Source organism: Rana temporaria, chromosome 6 (genome assembly GCF_905171775.1).
Source record: "Rana temporaria chromosome 6, aRanTem1.1, whole genome shotgun sequence".
Lineage (NCBI taxonomy): Eukaryota > Metazoa > Chordata > Amphibia > Anura > Ranidae > Rana > Rana temporaria.
This window is the reverse complement of record NC_053494.1, coordinates 29124540-29146055: the sequence shown is the minus strand read 5'-3', so window position 1 is coordinate 29146055 and position 21516 is coordinate 29124540. Positions and strand designations below refer to the sequence as shown.

The window sequence follows — 21516 nt, the reverse complement described above, 5'->3', positions numbered from 1 at the left end:
ATGCACCTTCGTTGACACACAACAATGGACCAGACCAGTGTGACCAGGCCATTAATGGAAGCGGTATGTCGTTCTTTCCAAAATGCCGAATAACACCGTTGGTTTTCCTTTTAGGTTTCGTTCACATGGCGCATATTTACCTTCTCGGAGGTGCACAGGTGTTCTGTTCATCCCCATGCATGCAGTTCCATTTCTTTCTGTAGGGACACAGCCACTGCTTCCACAGTGACATCTGTGTAGGGCACAGACCCCTGGGTTTGTTCAGGTCTATGCACCCACACCCGCATGCATGTCATTGGGAGCAGCGGCTGTTTTGCAGTTGACAGCAATGGGACTTGCCTGCATGAGGATGCACGGAATACCTGTGCATCCTCATGCATGGAATACCTGTGCATCCTCATGCATGGAATACCTGTGCATCCTCATGCAGGGAATACCTGTGCATCCTCATGCAGGGAATACCTGTGCATCCTCATGCAGGGAATGCCTGTGCATCCTCATGCATGGAATGCCTGTGCATCCTCATGCATGGAATACCTGTGCATCCTCATGCAGGGAATACCTGTGCATCCTCATGCAGGGAATACCTGTGCATCCTCATGCAGGGAATGCCTGTGCATCCTCATGCAGGGAATACCTGTGCATCCTCATGCAGGGAATACCTGTGCATCCTCATGCAGGGAATACCTGTGCATCCTCATGCAGGGAATACCTGTGCATCCTCATGCAGGGAATACCTGTGCATCCTCATGCAGGGAATGCCTGTGCATCCTCATGCAGGGAATGCCTGTGCATCCTCATGCAGGGAATACCTGTGCATCCTCATGCGGTTAAACACGTTCCTCACAAGGGGTACAGATTCAGATGCCCCGTTTTGAACAAGGTCTTACCAGGTACGGGGGCACAGCTGTCTAAACTAGGAACCTGGATAAGATGACCGCACTGTCTCATGCTCTCTACCGGCAGCACACATGGTCCAATCTGAACTGTACAATGTGTATTTCGATTTAATTATGGCTATGAAGAAGTGTGAGGGCGTACCTGATCCTCCTATAACCTGGATAGGTTGTATAGACGGGTTCTTTTCTATTTGTAGATCTAAATAGGATTGTACAAGCAGTTGGTGAACAGGTATGGCCAGCTGTGTAGCCAAGAGGAGATGATGGATGGCATAACGCAGGGAAGCAAATGGGAACAATCACAACGTATTTCAGAGTGTCCGGACTATCAACCGTCATTGAATAAGTACTCATCCACCTTACCAACCTTTGGTATCCTCCACCCCCTCTATGCCGAACCCTACTCATCCACCTTACCAACCTTTGGTATCATCCACCCCTCTATGCCGAACCCTACTCATCCACCTTACCAACCTTTGGTATCCTCCACCCCTCTACGCCGGACCCTCACTTCTCCTCAACCAACAAATACAATTCTAAATCTTAACAATAAGTAAAACCATCCACAGCTCTGCCCTGGGCTACATCACCAACTTTGTCTCAAAATATCAGCCAAACCTTATTCTTTGGTCCTCCCATGCTCACCTCCAGCTCTTCTCCTTGGTAGTGATGAGCTCCGGCGTGTTCGCACAGTGCACGTGCAGAGCCCGCCAGGAAGTCTGCACAGCGCTGCACTAATCACAGGCAGGGAGACATATTCCCCAGAGATTGGGACTTCCTGGCGGGCTCTGCACGTGCACTGTGCGAACACGCCGGAGCTCATCGCTACCAAGGAGAAGAGCTGGAGGTGAGCATGGGAGGACCAAAGAATAAGGTTTAGCTGATATTTTGAGACAAGGTTGGTGATGTAGCCCAGGGCAGAGCTGTGGATGGTTTTACTTATTAGCCGGAGCTCATCACTACTCCTTGGAGCCTCTCCCTTCCTCTGAAACTCCTTACCCCAAATCTGTCCAGCTTTTCCTACTCTGTCTACCTTTAGGTGATCCCCCCAAAACTCAGCTCTTTAGGGAGGCCTTTTCCACCTCCTGCCTATTCTACCTCCACCTGAAAACTGAACTACCTTCTCCAATACGTCATCCCCTTACACCTAATTACCCTTTGTACCACTTGTCCCTCCTCCATTTACATTCTAAACTAAGCCATAAATTATGCAAATTTCTTTCCTGAAAACACGGCTCGCAGGAAAGAAAGTCGTTCAATTCCTCCGTCAACATATTCAGTGATGAATGGGGAATCCCTCCTGCAGTGCTATTGTGTGATGTTGTGATAACTGCTGGAAGCTATAGCTGCCGCCAGTAATCACATGCGAAAAATCTGACAGGCTGGTTGATTGATGAATCGACTTCAGTACAACCAAGCTGCCCTTAGATGGATCAAATCTTGGCTGGTCCCTTCTGAACCGGCTGAGGTTTGATCCATCTATAGCTAGCTTAAAATAGAACGTAAAGGCAAAACCTAACTAACTCGAAATCTACTCCCACCCCCCATTTTACGCCTAATCTATCTAACCCTGTAAAGAAAAGATCGCTATACTTGCCTATTCTGAAGCTGCTCCAGTCTGCAGTGGCACCTTCTGTGTGCAGAAGAAAGCCGACAACGGCTGGGAAAAGATGTCACCCATAGACTTACTATGAGTCTTCCGTTGTCAGCTGCCTCTTCTACACACTGAAGCCACCCGCTGACAGCTCAGCCCAGGACCAGAGCAAAGCGGGTTCAGAATAGGCAAGTATAGCGATCTTTTCTTTACAGGGCTAGATAGATTAGGTTTAGAATGGGGGTGGGAGTAGGTTTAGAGAGTTTTTTACTTTATTTCCACCTTAAACTCTTACAAACAGGGCCCTCCTAACCCACTTATCTTGCTTGTATTATATTTGTAGTATCTCCCATTATATTGTTAAAGCGCTGTGCTAAATAAATCCTGATAACGAGGCTTCATGTATACTGCATCAGAAAAACGTTGACTGCCTGGTGAGTGGTTATTACATTGAAGGACATGGGTAATGGATGGGGTTACGTACACACAATAGAAGTTTGTGTTGGGATGTGGTTCAGTGATCACAGGAATGTAGCTTTGCTTCCATTGAGTACCAATCTAGACCACAGGTGTCAAATACAAGGCTCGTGGGCCGAATCCAGCCCTCCAGGCCATTTCATATGGCCCTTGCACCTCTCCTGCAGCTGAAGGAGAGCTCCAGCCCTCCTCCAGATCCTTACTTTCTGCTTTCAAGCAATGCATTCAGCTTCTTCCCAGCAGCAGCATAAGAAAAAGGGGGGTACACTGTAAGGGAGAGTGGGGGACTCAACTTCTGATGGTGGGGTGGCTCTTGACATCTAATGTAAGGGGGAGGGGATGCGCTGGACATCTAATCTTACAGATACAACCGGCCCTTTTGAGAACAATCATAATGCTGATGCGGCCCGCAATGAAATAGAGTTTGACACCCCTCAACACCCCTCAACTTGGTACATTCAGCCTGCCCATGCATGGTTCAAATATCAACCAGTTTCTACTGAACAGGCCGAGATTTGTACCATCTATGACCGGTCTAATGTTGCGTACACACGATCGGAATAAAGCGGACTTTCATCAGTCTTGCATACACACTGTCAGACCAAATTCCGACGGTCCAAAACGCGGTGACGTAAAGCACTACGACGAGCCGAGAAAAATTAAGTTCAATGCTTCCGAACATGCGTCGACTTGATTCTGAGCATGCGTGGGTTTTTTTCTCTATTGGAGTTGCACACAGACGATAGGAATTTCCGATCGTTTTTTTTTCCATCGGAAAAAAATAAAACCCGTTCTATTTCTAAACACCGACAGAAAAAAGTCCGATGGGGCCCACACATGATTGGAATTTCAGATGAAAAAAGTCCATCTGACTTTTTTCATCGGAAATTCCGATCGTGTGTACGCGGCATTAGGCTGTATCTGAGCATTGCAGTGTGTGTGTGTGTGTGTGTGTGTGTGTATATATATATATATATATATATATATATATATGTATATATGTATATATATATATATATATATATATATATATATATATATATATATATTACAGCTGGGCTCATAAGTTTACATACCCTGTCAGAATTTATGATTTCTTGGCCATTTTTTAGAGAATATGAATGCAAACACAAAAACTTTTCTTTCACTCATGGTTAGTGTTTGGCGGAAGCCGTTTATTATCAATCAACTGCGTTTACTCTTTTAAAATCATAATGACAACAGAAACTACCCAAATGAACCTGATCAAAAGTTTACATACCCCAGTTCTTAATACTGTGTATTGCTCCCTTTAACATCAATGACAGCTTGAAGTCTTTTGTGATATTTGTGGATGAGGCTCTTTATCTTCTCAGATGGTAAAGCTGCCCATTCCTCTTGGCAAAAAGCCTCCAGTTCCTGTAAATTCTTGGGCTGTCTTGCATGAATGGCATGTTTGATATCTCCCCAGAGTGGCTCAATGGCTCCAGAACCTTCACTTTATTCTGCTGCAGCCAATGACAGGTCAACTTGGCCTTGTGTTTTGGATCATTGTCATGTTTGCTGATGAATGCAAATGTTCCTCCAGTATTTTTTTTGACAACATACCGCATCCATCTTGCCATCAATTTTCACCAAGTTTCCTGTGCCTTTTGTAGCTCACACATCCTCAAAACATCAGCGATCCACCTCCGTGTTTCACAGTAGGAATGGTGTACCTTTCATCATAGGCCTTGTTGACTCTCCAAATGTAGTGTTTATGGTTGTGGCCAAAAAGCTCAATTTTGGTCTCATCACTCCAAATGACTTTGTACCAGAAGGTCTGAGGCTTGTCTCTGTGCTGTTTGGCGTATTGTAAGCAGGATACTTTGTGGCATTTGCGTAGTAATGTCTTTCTTCTGGTGACTCGACCATGCAGCCCATCTTTCTTCAAGTGCCTCCTTATTGTGCATGTTCAAACAGCCTCACCACATGTTTTCAGAGAGTCCCGTATTTCACCTAAAGTTATTTGTGAGTTTTTCTTTGCATCCCGAACAATTTTCCTGGCAGTTGTGGCTGAAATTTTAGTTGGTCTACCTGACCATGGTTTGGTTTCAACAGAACCTCTCATTTTCCACTTCTTGATTAGAGTTTGAACACTGCTGATTGGCATTCTCAATTTCTTGGATATCTTTTTATACCTCTTACAGTTCTACTACCTTTTCCCACAGATCCTTTGACAATTATTTTGCTTTCCCCATGACTCAGAATCCAGAAACGCCAGTGCAGCACTGGATGAAAGATGCAAGGGCCTGTCAGGAGTCCAGAAACTCATTGAACTTTTACACACACACACACACACACACACACATTAATTACAAGCAAGCAGATCACAGGTGAGGATGGTTACCTTTAATAGCCATTCAAATCACTTTGTGTCAACAAGTACTCACGCAAATGCTCAGTATCGGTCCCGGGACAACCCTAGTATGTATGGAGAGAGAGAGAGAATATAAGAATAGTTCTGCTTGCTTGCTGCATCTACAATGCGGTTTCAATCAAACTGACTGTTGCATAGTTCACTGGCCGTGCATCCAAAATGCACATAATGAGCAACCTGCGTATGACGCATCGCTCAGGTGCAAACCAGTCCAAAGCTTGAACCAAGACTCCCAGTATTTGCCTTGGCTAAGATCAGTTTTGTTCCATTTTACACTTCGCTAAACTCTCAGCCCCTCCTGTAATAACGTCTGCGGCAGATTGCTGAACTTTGTTCAGATAACATTTACGCTGAGTATGGAGAACATATAGGGTACAGGAAGGGCAGAGGCTTGTCCTTTCAGCCCTCTTGTCCCTTTGCAGGCTAAGAACAGGGACATTGTATTGTTCAGTCACCCTTGCAGGCCCTCTGGCAGAACGCGTTTTAATCATAAACCCAACTCGGTTAATCTTGTTACATATAAAGACTCCAGCAGGGTTATAATGAAGAGTGACCAGTGTACACAGCCAAAGAGTGCACTAATATTGTGAGTCTTTTTTAGAAAAGAAAATCTTAAAGGGGTTGTAAAGGTAAAAAAAAAAAAATCCCTAAATAGCTTCCTTTACCTTAGTGCAGTCCTCCTTCACTTACCTCATCCTTCCATTTTGCTTTTAAATGTCCTTATTTCTTCTGAGAAATCCTCACTTCCTGTTCTTCTGTCTGTAACTACACACAGTAATGCAAGGCTTTCTCCCTGGTGTGGAAAAAGCCTCTTGAGGGGGAAGGGGGCGAGCAGGAGTGTCAGGAAGCCCACTAACACACAGCTTCTTTCTCTATCTGCAAAGTAGAGAGCGTCCTGACCCTCCTGCTCGCCCCCTCAAGAGGCTTTCTCCACACCAGGGAGAAAGCCTCGCATTACTGTGTGGAGTTACAGACAGAAGAACAGGAAGTGAGGATTTCTCAGGAGGAAATAAGGACATTTAAAAGCAAAATGGAAGGATGAGGTAAGTGAAGGAGGACTGCAGGTAAAGGAAGCTATTTAGGGGAAAACAAAAAATGTTACCTTTACAACCCCTTTAACCCATACCCTGGCTATTGACATTAAAGTGTACCTTCAAAAAAAAGCCATTTTTTTTTTTTTTTTTTTTTCATTTTTCCTTCCTTCACATTCCACCCGTCCCCTGCCTCCCCTCTCGTCTAGTGGAGAATGAGTTGGACCCTGCTCCTTCAGCCTCCTGGGACATTCAAATCCAGTATCCCAGGGGGCATTCGCTTCTGCACGCCTAGCTGGAGGAGGAAGAACCTAGAGGCACGTCAACAGAGGGGTGGCTGCAGGAGTCCAGAGGGGACAGCAAACTCCTGATGTAAGGTGGATGATGGCTGCAGAAAAACGCTGGATTTGCTGGGTTATGTAAAATAAGGCTAACCCAGTGAAAAAGGTAAAGTATTTACTTATTCTTAAAGCGGGAGTTCACCCATTTCTAAATTTTTTTTTTTTCTTCCCCTAGATTCCTGCTCGTTCGGTCTAGGGGAATCGGCTATTTGTATTAAAATAGGTGCAGTACTTACCCGTTTTCGAGCTGCATCTTCTTCCGTCGCTTCCGGGTATGGTCTTCGGGAGCGGGCGTTCCTTCTTGATTGACATTCTTCCGAGAGGCTTCCGACGGTCGCATCCATCGCGTCACTCGTAGCCGAAAGAAGCCGAACGTCGGTGCGGCTCTATACTGCGCCTGCGCACCGACGTTCGGCTTCTTTCGGAAAATCGTGACGCGATGGATGCGACCGTCGGAAGCCTCTCGGAAACCTGTCAATCAAGAAGGAACGCCCATTCCCGAAGCCCATACCCGGAAGCGACGGAGAGGATGCGTCTCGTAAACGGGTAAGTACTGCACATATTTTAAAATAAATAGCCGATTCCCCTAGTAATAACGAGCAGGAAGCGAAGGGGGAAAAGTGCCCTCTAAGGGTGAACCCCCGCTTTAAGATGCATTAAATGTTTTAAACAAGCCCTCTGTAACTGCAGGTTCCGCTTTGTGGAGAAATTCATCTTGAAAGCTCACAACGGAGGCACAGAATTTACAGCTCATCTGGAAGCAAAGCCTTGGCAGCCCACCAGCCTTCCAATGTAAACAGAAAGCGGTTAATGTTGGATACCAACTGCAACTTAACTTCAGAGCCTCTGCTGTGATCTTTAAGGATGAATTGCTCCACAATATCTGCTGCTACAGAGGTAAGTTAGTGAGGATTCATTTTATAGTTCTTTTACTGCTTACGAGTGTGTAAGTACTTCATAGGACAACTGTACCTATAGTTCAGTTGTCCTCTAATTTAACCCACCTGAGGGCAATCTGACTGGTATGCATGCCTTCCTATTTAAGTAAACTTTACTGTGCGCCCTGCCCGGTACTGCCCAGTCTTGCAAGCAAAACACCCCGGCCAGCCAGGGCTGTCTTAATGAGAGAGCACACCTGGGCACTGCATGGGGGGCCCCTGCACTTTCCCCAAAGCAGCTGGTCCTTGAGCCCACGCTGCCCCGAAATTGGGGAGCCCCATGATGGCACTGAGAGTGATAGATACACAGGGGGGGCAGTCTGCCTCCTACCTACTTGATGTCTGTTTACCTGCACTGTCATCATTGTAGGGGCCCCAGAGCATTACTTTGCCCAGGGGCCCATGATGCTATTTAGACAGCCCTGCGGCCAGCCCTTCTTCCTATTACGCATGCCTGTCATGACTCCATTTGTTCCTATTTGCGAGTTGTTTTTGTGGTGACCGCCAACCATCAAGCTGGAGACTGGAGAGATGTACTGTTAAGAGTTATGCACATTACAAATGAAGAGAAGTTGCGTAAGGTTTGTGACTTTTGCTCACCTGCTAGTTTTGCTAGATAGCATTTGTAGTTCACTGATTATATTTTACGTGTTGCCTGAAATTTCTCTTAAAGCGGCCTTACCTTCAGTTTTGCACAGTTGTACATGCTCCTCTGTCCCTGGCCCTTTCATTTATTGGATTCTAGTTCTTTCAATCATGGAGGTTCAGCGTCACATGTGGCTGTTACCCAGTCTGCATGCAATTAAAGCTTGTCTAGGAACTCCCACACCTCCAGGCTTATTCACCCATCAAAGTATTTTGATATTTGCACAAAAACCAATTGACTGCTTACATCAGGGCTGAGGGCCCCTGAGAGAAGTGCTGAGAGCGGGGTGGCCAGCTGAATTCAGGAAGCAACCTCTGTCCTGCTGCCATCCATGATCTATCTGCTAGCATTGCATGTGATGCAGCGATGAGGTCACTAGGTCTATAATAATGTATGTAATATTATATACGGAAAATTTATATTTAATCATTTCATTAGCATATTGATGAGAGAGGAAAGGCGGAACCAGGGAAAGCAAAGATAAGTAGACTAAAGTTTAGGGGCCATATTCTGAGTAAAGTTACGATGGAGTATCTCAGGATAGTCCATCGTATCTCTCTTTTTTGGCCAGTGTATCTATGCGAGTGATTCTTAGAATCATTATTGCATAGATACGCTGAAGATCCGACATGTGTAAGTCACTTACACTGTCGGATCTTAAATGTAATTACTCCGCTGGCCGATAGGTGGCGTTTACGTTCAGGTCTCATTTGTTTATGCAAATGAGCTTGATACGCTGATTCCCGAACGAATTCGCGTCGCGTAACCGTCGCTTACGTCGTTTGCGTAGGCGTAAAGTTACCCCTGCTATATGAGGGGTAACCTTACACCAGTCCCACGTAGGCCATGTTAAGTATGGCGTCGGGTCCGCGTCGTGTTTTCCCGTCGGGTACGTCGTTTTACTAAGTCGTTCTTGAATACGAGTTTACGTCAATGACGCACATGTCGGCGTCATTGACGTTTTACGCCGAGAACTGGAGCATGCGCACTGGGCTATTTTAAGCCCGGCGCATGCGCAGTTCATTAGAATCGGGGGCGCGCTAAATTTAAATAGAAGCCGCCCCCTTGGATATATGCGGGGATACGCCGAGCCAATTACACTCCGCCGCCCCAAACTACGGAGCAAGTGTTTGGGGAATACAGCACTTGCTCCTGTAGGTTGGGGCGGCGGAGTGTAAATGGCTTACGCGCCGCCCGCCTACTTTCTTTAAGAATATGTCCCTAGGTTTATATATTAAATTATAGTCTTCCACATGTAATGTCTGTATCTCCCCCTACAGGTGACGGAGGTAACGGACAGCGCCTACGTGGGCTCGGAGAGTGCCTACAGCGAGTGTGAGACATTCACAGATGAAGACACTGGAGGACTGGCGGCTCAGGAAGACCCAGAAACTGAGGGCGATGGGGCAGGGTCCCGCGGACACACATCTGCATCGTGAGTATTCTGCCTTCCAAAGAAAAGAGAAACTTGTGAATAGATTGGCCCACTGCATTTCAGAGGGCAGGTTGAGTCTGTCCCCCCAGAACATATGTTGTTGTTATGGGGGGATTCTGATTGATTTTATACTTTTGGTTTTTGTTTTATCTCTCGTGGATGGACGTGGCAAAAATCTCTCTACTTTGGTATCCCACTGTGCCACGCTACTGCCAGCGGGAGTGCGAATCCTCTGGCTGGGTTCTGTGCAATGTAAAATTATTAAAAAACAAAATTCAGCTAATAAGATTTAGTTTTTGGCAGTTGGGTGAAGTTCGGAACCCAAATTGCACAATCTGTTTACTGAAGTCCCCAAGAAGCATAAAAGGGTATAGGGTGACTCGGTCTTCTCCTTTTTAGATTTAGCAACAACTAGAAGCTGAAATACACAAAATTCCTAATAGTTTAAAGTGGAGGTTCACCCAAAAACCTTTTTTTTTTTTTTTTAACATTAGATTGAGGCTCATTTTGTCTAGGGGATTCGGGTGTTTTTTTTTACAATCGAAGCTGTACTTACCGTTTTAGAGATGCATCTTCTCCGTCGCTTCCGGGTATGGGCTGCGGGACTGGGCGTTCCTATTTGATTGACAGTCTTCCGACAGGCTTCCGACGGCCGCATACATCGCGTCACGATTTTCCGAAAGTAGCCAAACGTCGGTGCGCAGGCGCCGTATAGAGCCGCACCGACGTTCGGCTTCTTTCGGCTACTCGTGACTCGATGTATGCGACCGTTGGAAGCCTGTCAATCAAATAGGAACGCCCAGTCCCGAAGACCATACCCGGAAGCGGCGGAGAAGATCTATCTCTAAAACGGTAAGTACTGCTTCAATTTAAAAAAAAAAACACCCGATTCCCCTTGACAAAACGAGCCTCAATCTAATGTTAAAAAAAAAATTCCGGGTGAACTCCCGCTTTAAGGTTAAGCCTCTGTACAGGGCAGCCATTGCCGCCTGGTGCATCACTCCCAACCTTCGCAATGTGACTGGAGGGGTAGCAGCGGGGTGGGACCCCCTTCCGCCACCCGCAGAAATTATCGAGTCGCTAATTAACCACTCGGATCACTTCTGTCTTGTACAGAATCGCTGGCTGAAAAGATGGTGCCTGTAGGTGCACACATAATCCCGGCATAACCATTGAAACCGGTGGATGTCCATGTATGGGAAGTGGTTAAATCGTCAAGACTTGAAACCATTGTTCAACTTCCAAGCACCTTTAATTTCTTTTTTATTTGAACATATCTATTCCATAGTTCTAAAATATATATTACCGTATATATAGGCCCTTATTAATAACCTGTTGAACATAAATCAACATCTAGATTTCAGCATAGGTGTCACTGCTACGAGAAATCACAAAGTCGGAGACACAATGAGTAACACTACCTGTGATTAAAGTTACCTTTAATAGTCCCCCACTACAGTTCTCAGATCAGCAGATGACCTTGATCAAGAGCACCTAAGTTGGCAGATCCCAACTCCCCGCCAGCACTGCCACTGATCCCAACTCCCCGCCAGCGCTGCCACTGATCCCAACTCCCCGCCAGCGCTGCCACTGATCCCAACTCCCCGCCAGCGCTGCCACTGATCCCAACTCCCCGCCAGCGCTGCCACTGATCCCAACTCCCCGCCAGCGCTGCCACTGATCCCAACTCCCCGCCAGCGCTGCCACTGATCCCAACTCCCCGCCAGCGCTGCCACTGATCCCAACTCCCCGCCAGCGCTGCCACTCATCCCAACTCCCCGCCAGCGCTGCCACTCATCCCAACTCCCCGCCAGCGCTGCCACTCATCCCAACTCCCCGCCAGCGCTGCCACTCATCCCAACTCCCCGCCAGCACTGCCACTGATCCCAACTCCCCGCCAGCACTGCCACTGATCCCAACTCCCCGCCAGCACTGCCACTGATCCCAACTCCCCGCCAGCACTGCCACTGATCCCAACTCCCCGCCAGCACTGCCACTGATCCCAACTCCCCGCCAGCACTGCCACTGATCCCAACTCCCCGCCAGCACTGCCACTGATCCCAACTCCCCGCCAGCACTGCCACTGATCCCAACTCCCCGCCAGCACTGCCACTGATCCCAACTCCCCGCCAGCACTGCCACTGATCCCAACTCCCCGCCAGCACTGCCACTGATCCCAACTCCCCGCCAGCACTGCCACTGATCCCAACTCCCCGCCAGCACTGCCACTGATCCCAACTCCCCGCCAGCACTGCCACTGATCCCAACTCCCCGCCAGCGCTGCCACTGATCCCAACTCCCCGCCAGCGCTGCCACTGATCCCAACTCCCCGCCAGCGCTGCCACTGATCCCAACTCCCCGCCAGCGCTGCCACTGATCCCAACTCCCCGCCAGCGCTGCCACTGATCCCAACTCCCCGCCAGCGCTGCCACTGATCCCAACTCCCTGCCAGGGAATAATCGAAGGAATAAAAATAGAGAATACATGGAAGGGAGAGGAAAAGAGGGGGAGGGAACAAAGAAAAAGGGAGAGCAAGAATAAGAGAACAAGAAAGACGGCTAGAGAGGGATGGGGATAACAAACAAGAAATGAGGATAGAAAGAGATAAAAGGGAAAGAAAGGAGAACAAAGAGAAAGAGTGGTACATCCTAAAATGCACTATAAGGGGTTTTAATAGTGTACGAGTGAGCGCTAAATGTCCGTAGGTTAGGGGTGCAAATTTATTGTCTTGCCTTGGGTGCTGACAACCCACGATAAGAAAATAATTTTACTGTTAGGGGTCCCCACAACTTGGGAAATTTTATCAAGGGGTCACGGCACTAGACAAGTTGAGAACCACTGATCTAGATGACCATGTTAAATACAGTATGCAATTGCATGGTACATGGGCACCCATAAAAACGCCTGATTTTGGGGTCATGACCTGGGACAAATTTACCTCACTAATTTGATGGCATACTTTTATAAATTTGGACTACCTTTTTTCTCCTTGACAATGCTTCTTTTAATACATGGGTGCTCAACCTGTGGCCCTCCAGCTGTTATGGAACTTCAAGTCCCATCATGCCTCTTCCTTTGGGAGTCATGCTTGTAACTGTTGCAATTGTTCATGGGACTTGTGGTTCTGCAACAGCTGGAGGGCCACAGGTTGAGCACCCATGTTTTAATACATGAGACTTATTTAAAGAATATGCATAGACAAAGCCTTTGCTTTAAGCTGTAGACTAAAGAAGGCTAAGACCCCCTGTTGTCTATGTCCCCTCTTGAAAGTTTCACTCTATTTGTCCTGCTGACCATTGTCCCCGGGACACAAAGTAATAGGAGGTACAATATCATTACACCAGAACCAGAACAAAAATTGAAGGGAAATGTTCCAATTTGGGGCTTTTGCCCCTCAGATTTCCACCTCGTTTCTTTTGTCTCTGGGACAGGAAGTGAAGGAAAATCTCCCTTATGGGACATTTGCAACAGCAAAAAATAAACTCTTAAACCCTTCCCTGCTTTATCAAAAAAAAAAAAAAAAAAATCTTGCACCTCTCTAACATCCTCTATCAGGGGTAGGCAACCTCAGGCTGGATTCACACCTATGGCATTTTTAGTGCTTTTTGCATTTTGGATATTTGCACTACAGAACGTGTTCCATAGAAAACCATGTTAGATGGACTGTAGTGCAAATCTGCAAAATGCACTAAAAATGCATAGGTGTGAATCCGGCCTTAGAGAGGTGGAGATCTACCTGAACAACACGGGAGTAGTCGAAGATCACCGGTCACAGTGTCGCCTCCGCACACCTGATTTAAACCTCTAATTACAGGACTACAGTGACGCAAATGCATGCATTGCAATGCAAATCAGGTGGTGAGACGGCAACATATCGCCTCCTCGCCGTCTATCAACACACACTCGGATTGCTTTTCAGAGGAGTAGCACTTCACACGTAAAGCTAGGGGGTGGTAAAACAGCAGGATCTAATAGAAGTCTATGGCTAAGCGCAGCAAACTCGCAGTAAAGCTGCAGATACACTGCACAGCACCCGCGGTGTGTACTAACCGCAGCACACCGGCTGTGGAATGCGCTACCAACTACCATCCGATTAGAGTCAGACCACTTGGCCTTCAGGAGAAAGATTAAAACCCATCTCTTCTGAGGTCAAGTGGTTTTCCTTACCCATGGAATGGAAACAGCGCCCAGAGGCGATTCAGTTCGCATGTGTTGCGCTTTACAAGTTTTTCACTCACTCACATCAATGTGAAAGCAGTTCTATACTATTCTGCCCAGTGTATTGCTTCACATTGACCTGAAGAGCTCTTCTTCCTGCTGCTGGCACCCCTCTGGATGCCAACTGGCATAAGAAGTGGAGTGCAATTGGTATCACTCCACATGGGACAGGAGACGGCACTAGAGAGGAGGCATCGGCTTATGGGGCTCTTGCTCCCTACTACAACTACAACTTTACAAATAGTTCCTCTGCATTGCACTTTGATGCTCTGGAATGGTGGGTCAGCAAATCCACACTGAGTTCTACCAGCCACCTGTCTGCGATTTTACAGGTTGCTGATCCCCGATCTATATCAACACCATATAGATCTGTGGGCCTTCTGAGGCCCCGTACACACGAGAGGATCGATCCGTTGGAATTGATCCGGGGACCAGCTCCAGCGGATAGATCCCCTGGTGTGTACGATCCAGCGGATCTGTTTCCGCGGATTTTTGTCCCCGGGGATGGATTTCCAGCGAATCAAAATTTCTTGACATGCTAAGAAATCGATCCGCTGGAATCCATTCCAACGGATTGATCCGCTGGTCTGTACAGACTCACCGGATCAATCCGTCCGAATCCATCCCCCGCATGCGTCGTAATGATTCAACGCATGCGTGGAATTCCTTATATGACAGCGTCGCGCACGTCGCCGCGTCATCATCACGGCGACTGGCCGACACATCACCGCGGACGGAATTCTGCAGGGATTTTGATCTCATGGTTAGTACAACCATGAGATCAAAATCCGCCAGAGGATTTATCCGCGGAAACGGTCCCCCGGACCGTTTCCGCGGATAAATCCTCTCGTGTGTACCCGGCCTTAGGCTCACCTGGACAGGTGCAGAAAGTAAATTAAGGTCCCAGAAGTGTATTGCACCAAGATATGCAGAAGGTGAATTGTGAGATCACAAACCCCATGCGGTGAGAATACTTTTATGGCCAGTTTCTTCCTTTTTATCCTCCCATTACAGGTCAGAAAGTGAAAGGGAGGCACTGTAATATTTTCTTTGTATAATTCCTGTACAGTACCATCTGTCCCGCTCACTCTTCCTCTCCCTCTCTTTCAGGCCTGAAGGTCTGGAGCTCTCTCTGTGTGACATATCGGTGGTCACTGTAGGTGGCCAGGAAGAGCAGTTTGAGGATTTTGGTGAAGGAGCAGAACCAGATCTGTACAACAGTCACTGCGAGGATGAGCCGGACAGTTTCACAGAAACTTCAAACAGCACCCAACGGCTCACCTCCAGGTAAGAAAATGTAGGAAACCTCAACACTGGCAAACTTTGGTAAGGGGTCCTGACAGCAGCCATTTCAGGGTCTGGACTGTTTGTGTCTCTGTCCAGCAGGTGCCGTGTCAGGCAGCCCATTCAAGTCTATTGTCAGGGTTGCTCAATCGCATGCCTGTCACATTAGGATGAACGTCTGTGTCCATGCAGCTGCTGCATCCTCATAGACTTGGAATAGGCTGCCTGCATGCAGAAGCTGCCAGTTGGAGATGCAAAAACAAATGGCCCAATCCTGGTGTACGGGCCTCAGCAGCAGGGTGAACAAGGCCCTAAAGGATAAGTTCACCTTTAGGAACATGTTACGTTTTACATGGCAAGTAAAAAAATATGGATTTTAATGTAAGCTAAATTCAGGCACCTGAAAATGGATGAAAACATAATATAGAATAAAGGGTTTTTACCCTAAAGTGGAACTTTATGCTACCTAATACAAATAGGAACATTTGCAGGATTTTTAATGCAAAAGAGACATGCTTGGTCTTCTTACAGGAGGCTCGGCAGGAGCCATTGGCTCCTGCTGCTGTCAATCAAATCCTGTGAGCAAGGGTTATGACTAGGGTTGCCACCTCATCCCTTTAAAACAGAACACATATTAATTACACAGGTTCTGTGGCTAATTAAGGTGGTAATTAGACTCATTTGGTGCCTTACCTGCATTAAATTAGCCTCAGAACCTGTGTAATTCATATGGGTTCTGTTTTAAAGGGATGAGGTGGCAACCCTAGTTATGACTGTGCCGCATTTTGTGTGTCACAGAGAAGAGGAGTCTGCACCACCCAGCTCAACATTATGAAAATTGGAGCCAGGCAGAAAATTCTCGACTGCAACCAATCGGATGCAGTCACTTTTGGGGTATTCTGACAGCCATGGAAGCAGCAGCGGGCAGAATGCAATAGCCAATAGGGTAGGCTTGTCCATCCGCGCTGTTTAGCGTAGATGAGGAAATCTATTGATGGTGCTGAACAAGGGAAATCTTAATGTATATGGTTAGCCTTATAATCAACAGGTGCCGACCCCCTCCCAAACTTTGAAGTGAGGAGGTGTATTTAGGGGAACACTAGCTGCTGCAGGTACATTGAATTTCTTTGCTTCCCCTGGGTGGCCATCTCCTTATTGAGAGAAGGTTGAGTCCCATAGACACCAGACACAAGCTAAAAGACTTCATTTAAGGTCTTCTGAAAGCTCCCATGTACGCAATGACCGTTTCCTTTCCATCATAATGTCCAGTTACTCGTCCGGTGCCAAGCTCAGCAAAACTAATGGGCACATTACAGTTGTTTTTTTATGTTCTATATACCCCCTGTAAGGTCCGGTATATACATCTTCATGTGCAATCTTTGCGTTCCTCAGTGATACCCCTGTGTCAGAGCGCCAACTTCTGGCACCCCCACCTTGTTCAGCCCTGGGGGGCTTGTACTGCAGCCAGTGCCACAAACACATCAACCGCCTGGAAGACTTATCCACCCGTCTCCGATACCTCGAGATGGACAGGTGACATTGCATGACTGTTAAGCAGTGAGGACAAGTAGAGGTATATACATTGAATGGGGCCTTTCCTGGAGAAGATCATGTGACTTACCGGCAATGTGCCTAGACTTGGCACATTTTATACCTTGATGTTTTTTTTTATTTAAGAAAGGTTGCACCGATACTGTTTTATTTTTATTTTTTTACCTAAAGAGTACCGATAATTTCGGTCAAATACTCGTCGTTACTAAGTGCCGATACCTTTTGAGGTGCGATTTGAGCCCATGCAAAATGGATGGCCTCAATCGCACTGCAAAGTATTACATGCGATTTTTAACATTTATGTGGTGCGATTCTTGTCTGAATTGCATGCGGCTTCCCACACTGTTCCTGTGTAAACCCAGGCTGAAATCATGAAAATCCTGGGTTCACACAGGAGCGTGCGGAAAACCACCTGAGATTCGGACAGGAATCACACTGCATTCCTGTTCAAGTCGCAACGCAAAGGTATTGGTTTCGGGTATCAGAGCATTTTCATGAGTATTCGGCATCGGTGCAACCCTAAAATCAAGTCTTATACGAATGTCTACCGGTGCACTATAGTGGGAAATTTCAATTCTTTAAAGAGGCACTGTCATGAAGCAATGCAACATAGAACTTATATTGCCTTACTTACAGATCACATCTGTTTCCAGGCAGTCGCTTAGTAAATGGGTTCAATTTTACTCTCTGTATGCATCAGAACTTTCTTACTTTGGTGTTTTGCTTTGCTACAGATTACCTCTAAGACCTATTAATAAAGCGGTATTAAACCCAAAAACAAACATTTATTATATTGCATCTTACCAATTCTTAGATGTGATGGCTGCATTCGTTTTTTTTTTTTTTTAGGCTTTCATTCCTTTATTTTCACCAGGTGATTCTGCCAGTTAGTCAGTTTTTTCTAAAGAACAAGCTCTCCTAGATATATCAATTTACAGGGATGGGCAAACCATTTACCCCTGTCAGGGGTGCTAAGAGCCGGTTCACACTGGGGCGGCACGACTTCGGGGGCGACTCGGCAAGTCGTCCTGATGACGACTTCAGAGGCGACTTGCAAAATGACTTCTGTATAGAAGTCAATGCAAGTCGCCCCCGAAATCGTACAAGAACCTTTTTCTAAGTCGGAGCGACTTGCGTCGCGCCTATTAGAACGGTTCTGGTGAATAGAATGGGACGCGACTTGTCAGGCGGCTGAGTCGCCTGAGGAGTCGCCCGACGAGTCGCCCTAGTGTGAACCGGCTCTAACAGTGATCCACTTTTATGTAAAATCTTCATCCCAAAAGGGGGGGAAAAAAAACTTTGCTGTAACTGATTATAAAGTGTTAGCTGGAGTTTGGCTTCAGTGTATCAAAATTTGCTAGTCCATCTAAAGCCAGCCATAGATGGATCAAATCTCAGCCTGTTCGGCAGGGACTGGCAAGGATTTGATCCATCTATGGGCAGGCTAGCTGTACCCGAGTCGATCTATCAATTATCTTGGGTACAACCACACTGTTGGATTTTTTACCGGCGGCTGTAGACGCTTGCAGTAATCATTGTGTTCTACTGCCGGGAAGGCTCCCCGATGACAGAACATAATAGCACTTTGGGCAGGGATTTCCCCATTAACACTGACTGTGTTGATGGGGGAAATCAAGAGATTTTATTTTCTTCTACCCATGGTGAAAGGAAAGAAAATTGCATATTCTAAGGGCTGCTTAACACTACCCTCTCCCCCCAGACTGACAGTGCTGCTGTCTGCTGTGCCCCCTGTGCTTCTCTCTCCCCAGACTGACAGTGCTGCTGTCTGCTGTGCCCCCTGTGCTTCTCTCCCCCAGACTGACAGTGCTGCTGTCTGCTATGCCCCCTGTGCTTCTCTCTCCCAGACTGACAGTGCTGCTGTCTGCTGTGCCCCCTGTGCTTCTCTCTCCCCAGACTGACAGTGCTGCTGTCTGCTGTGCCCCCTGTGCTTCTCTCTCCCCAGACTGACAGTGCTGCTGTCTGCTGTGCCCCCTGTGCTTCTCTCCCCCAGACTGACAGTGCTGCTGTCTGCTGTGCCCCCTGTGCTTCTCTCTCCCAGACTGACAGTGCTGCTGTCTGCTGTGCCCCCTGTGCTTCTCTCTCCCCAGACTGACAGTGCTGCTGTCTGCTGTGCCCCCTGTGCTTCTCTCTCCCCAGACTGACAGTGCTGCTGTCTGCTGTGCCCCCTGTGCTTCTCTCCCCCAGACTGACAGTGCTGCTGTCTGCTGTGCCCCCTGTGCTTCTCTCTCCCAGACTGACAGTGCTGCTGTCTGCTGTGCCCCCTGTGCTTCTCTCCCCCAGGCTGACAGTGCTGCTGTCTGCTGTGCCCCCTGTGCTTCTCTCCCCCAGATGACAGTGCTGCTGTCTGCTGTGCCCCCTGTGCTTCTCTCACCCAGACTGACAGTGCTGCTGTCTGCTGTGCCCCCTGTGCTTCTCTCCCCCAGACTGACAGTGCTGCTGTCTGCTGCGCCCCCTGTGCTTCTCTCGCCCAGACTGACAGTGCTGCTGTCTGCTGCGCCCCCTGTGCTTCTCTCGCCCAGACTGACAGTGCTGCTGTCTGCTGTGCCCCCTGTGCTTCTCTCCCCCAGACTGACAGTGCTGCTGTCTGCTGTGCCCCCTGTGCTTCTCTCCCCCAGACTGACAGTGCTGCTGTCTGCTGTGCCCCCTGTGCTTCTCTCCCCCCAGACTGACAGTGCTGCTGTCTGCTGTGCCCCCTGTGCTTCTCTCCCCCAGGCTGACAGTGCTGCTGTCTGCTGTGCCCCCTGTGCTTCTCTCCCCCAGACTGACAGTGCTGCTGTCTGCTGTGCCCCCTGTGCTTCTCTCACCCAGACTGACAGTGCTGCTGTCTGCTGTGCCCCCTGTGCTTCTCTCACCCAGACTGACAGTGCTGCTGTCTGCTGTGCCCCCTGTGCTTCTCTCCCCCAGACTGAGAGTGCTGCTGTCTGCTGCGCCCCCTGTGCTTCTCTCCCCCAGACTGACAGTGCTGCTGTCTGCTGCGCCCCCTGTGCTTCTCTTGCCCAGACTGACAGTGCTGCTGTCTGCTGCGCCCCCTGTGCTTCTCTCCCCCAGACTGACAGTGCTGCTGTCTGCTGTGCCCCCTGTGCTTCTCTCCCCCAGACTGACAGTGCTGCTGTCTGCTGTGCCCCCTGTGCTTCTCTCCCCCCAGACTGACAGTGCTGCTGTCTGCTGTGCCCCCTGTGCTTCTCTCCCCCAGGCTGACAGTGCTGCTGTCTGCTGTGCCCCCTGTGCTTCTCTCCCCCAGACTGACAGTGCTGCTGTCTGCTGCGCCCCCTGTGCTTCTCTCGCCCAGACTGACAGTGCTGCTGTCTGCTGCGCCCCCTGTGCTTCTCTCGCCCAGACTGACAGTGCTGCTGTCTGCTGCGCCCCCTGTGCTTCTCTCCCCCAGACTGACAGTGCTGCTGTCTGCTGTGCCCCCTGTGCTTCTCTCCCCCCAGACTGACAGTGCTGCTGTCTGCTGTGCCCCCTGTGCTTCTCTCCCCCAGGCTGACAGTGCTGCTGTCTGCTGTGCCCCCTGTGCTTCTCTCCCCCAGACTGACAGTGCTGCTGTCTGCTGTGCCCCCTGTGCTTCTCTCACCCAGACTGACAGTGCTGCTGTCTGCTGTGCCCCCTGTGCTTCTCTCACCCAGACTGACAGTGCTGCTGTCTGCTGTGCCCCCTGTGCTTCTCTCCCCCAGACTGACAGTGCTGCTGTCTGCTGCGCCCCCTGTGCTTCTCTCGCCCAGACTGACAGTGCTGCTGTCTGCTGCGCCCCCTGTGCTTCTCTCGCCCAGACTGACAGTGCTGCTGTCTGCTGCGCCCCCTGTGCTTCTCTCCCCCAGACTGACAGTGCTGCTGTCTGCTGTGCCCCCTGTGCTTCTCTCCCCCCAGACTGACAGTGCTGCTGTCTGCTGTGCCCCCTGTGCTTCTCTCCCCCAGGCTGACAGTGCTGCTGTCTGCTGTGCCCCCTGTGCTTCTCTCCCCCAGACTGACAGTGCTGCTGTCTGCTGTTCCCCCTGTGCTTCTCTCCCCCAGACTGACAGTGCTGCTGTCTGCTGTGCCCCCTGTGCTTCTCTCCCCCAGACTGACAGTGCTGCTGTCTGCTGTGCCCCCTGTGCTTCTCTCCCCCAGACTGACAGTGCTGCTGTCTGCTGTGCCCCCTGTGCTTCTCTCCCCCAGACTGACAGTGCTGCTGTCTGCTGTGCCCCCTGTGCTTCTCTCCCCCAGACTGACAGTGCTGCTGTCTGCTGTGCCCCCTGTGCTTCTTGATCTAGAGTGGGGGCGCTCTATTACAGAAGGTGTGTTACTGGCCAGATCACCAAGAGAAAAATCCTAAAAAAAAAGAAAACGAATGCAGCCTACACATCTAATGATTGGTAAGCTTCCATATATAAAATTTTTGGTTTTGTGTTTAATTACCGCTTTAAATAAAACAAAGTGATTAAAATCCAATCTTCTCCTTATACCACCCATTTGTCACTGAACCAGTATGGCTTATGAAGAGTATTCTGTTCCCCCCATAAGGTCACATGTACTTCTTAGGAAGGGTCCCCGGTGTGCCTCTCTCTGTCCTGTTTTATAAAGCTTTGGTGTGCATGTCTATGGGGAAGTCTATGGGGAAGTCTATGGGGAAGTCTATGGGGAAGTGTCTGCATGACAAACGTTCTGCTTCCGGGACTCTACAGCTTTGGAACTTTGAAATACTGT

At 48.5% G+C, this 21516-nt stretch overlaps 1 protein-coding gene across 6 annotated transcripts in view; it reads left to right on the top strand.

Moving 5' to 3' along the window:
* The window catches only part of RAB11FIP3 (RAB11 family interacting protein 3), a 137256-nt gene that overhangs the window by 88196 nt on the left and 27544 nt on the right, over window positions 1–21516 (top strand). For 5 of the 6 annotated variants that reach the window (XM_040356546.1, XM_040356545.1, XM_040356544.1 and 2 more), the window contains 3 exons: window positions 9605–9759; window positions 15088–15264; window positions 16654–16794. In XM_040356546.1, coding sequence (XP_040212480.1) covers window positions 9605–9759; window positions 15088–15264; window positions 16654–16794 — 473 coding nt within the window. The remainder of the gene's footprint in view (window positions 1–9604; window positions 9760–15087; window positions 15265–16653; window positions 16795–21516) is intronic. The other variant, XM_040356547.1, reaches the window with a different exon arrangement.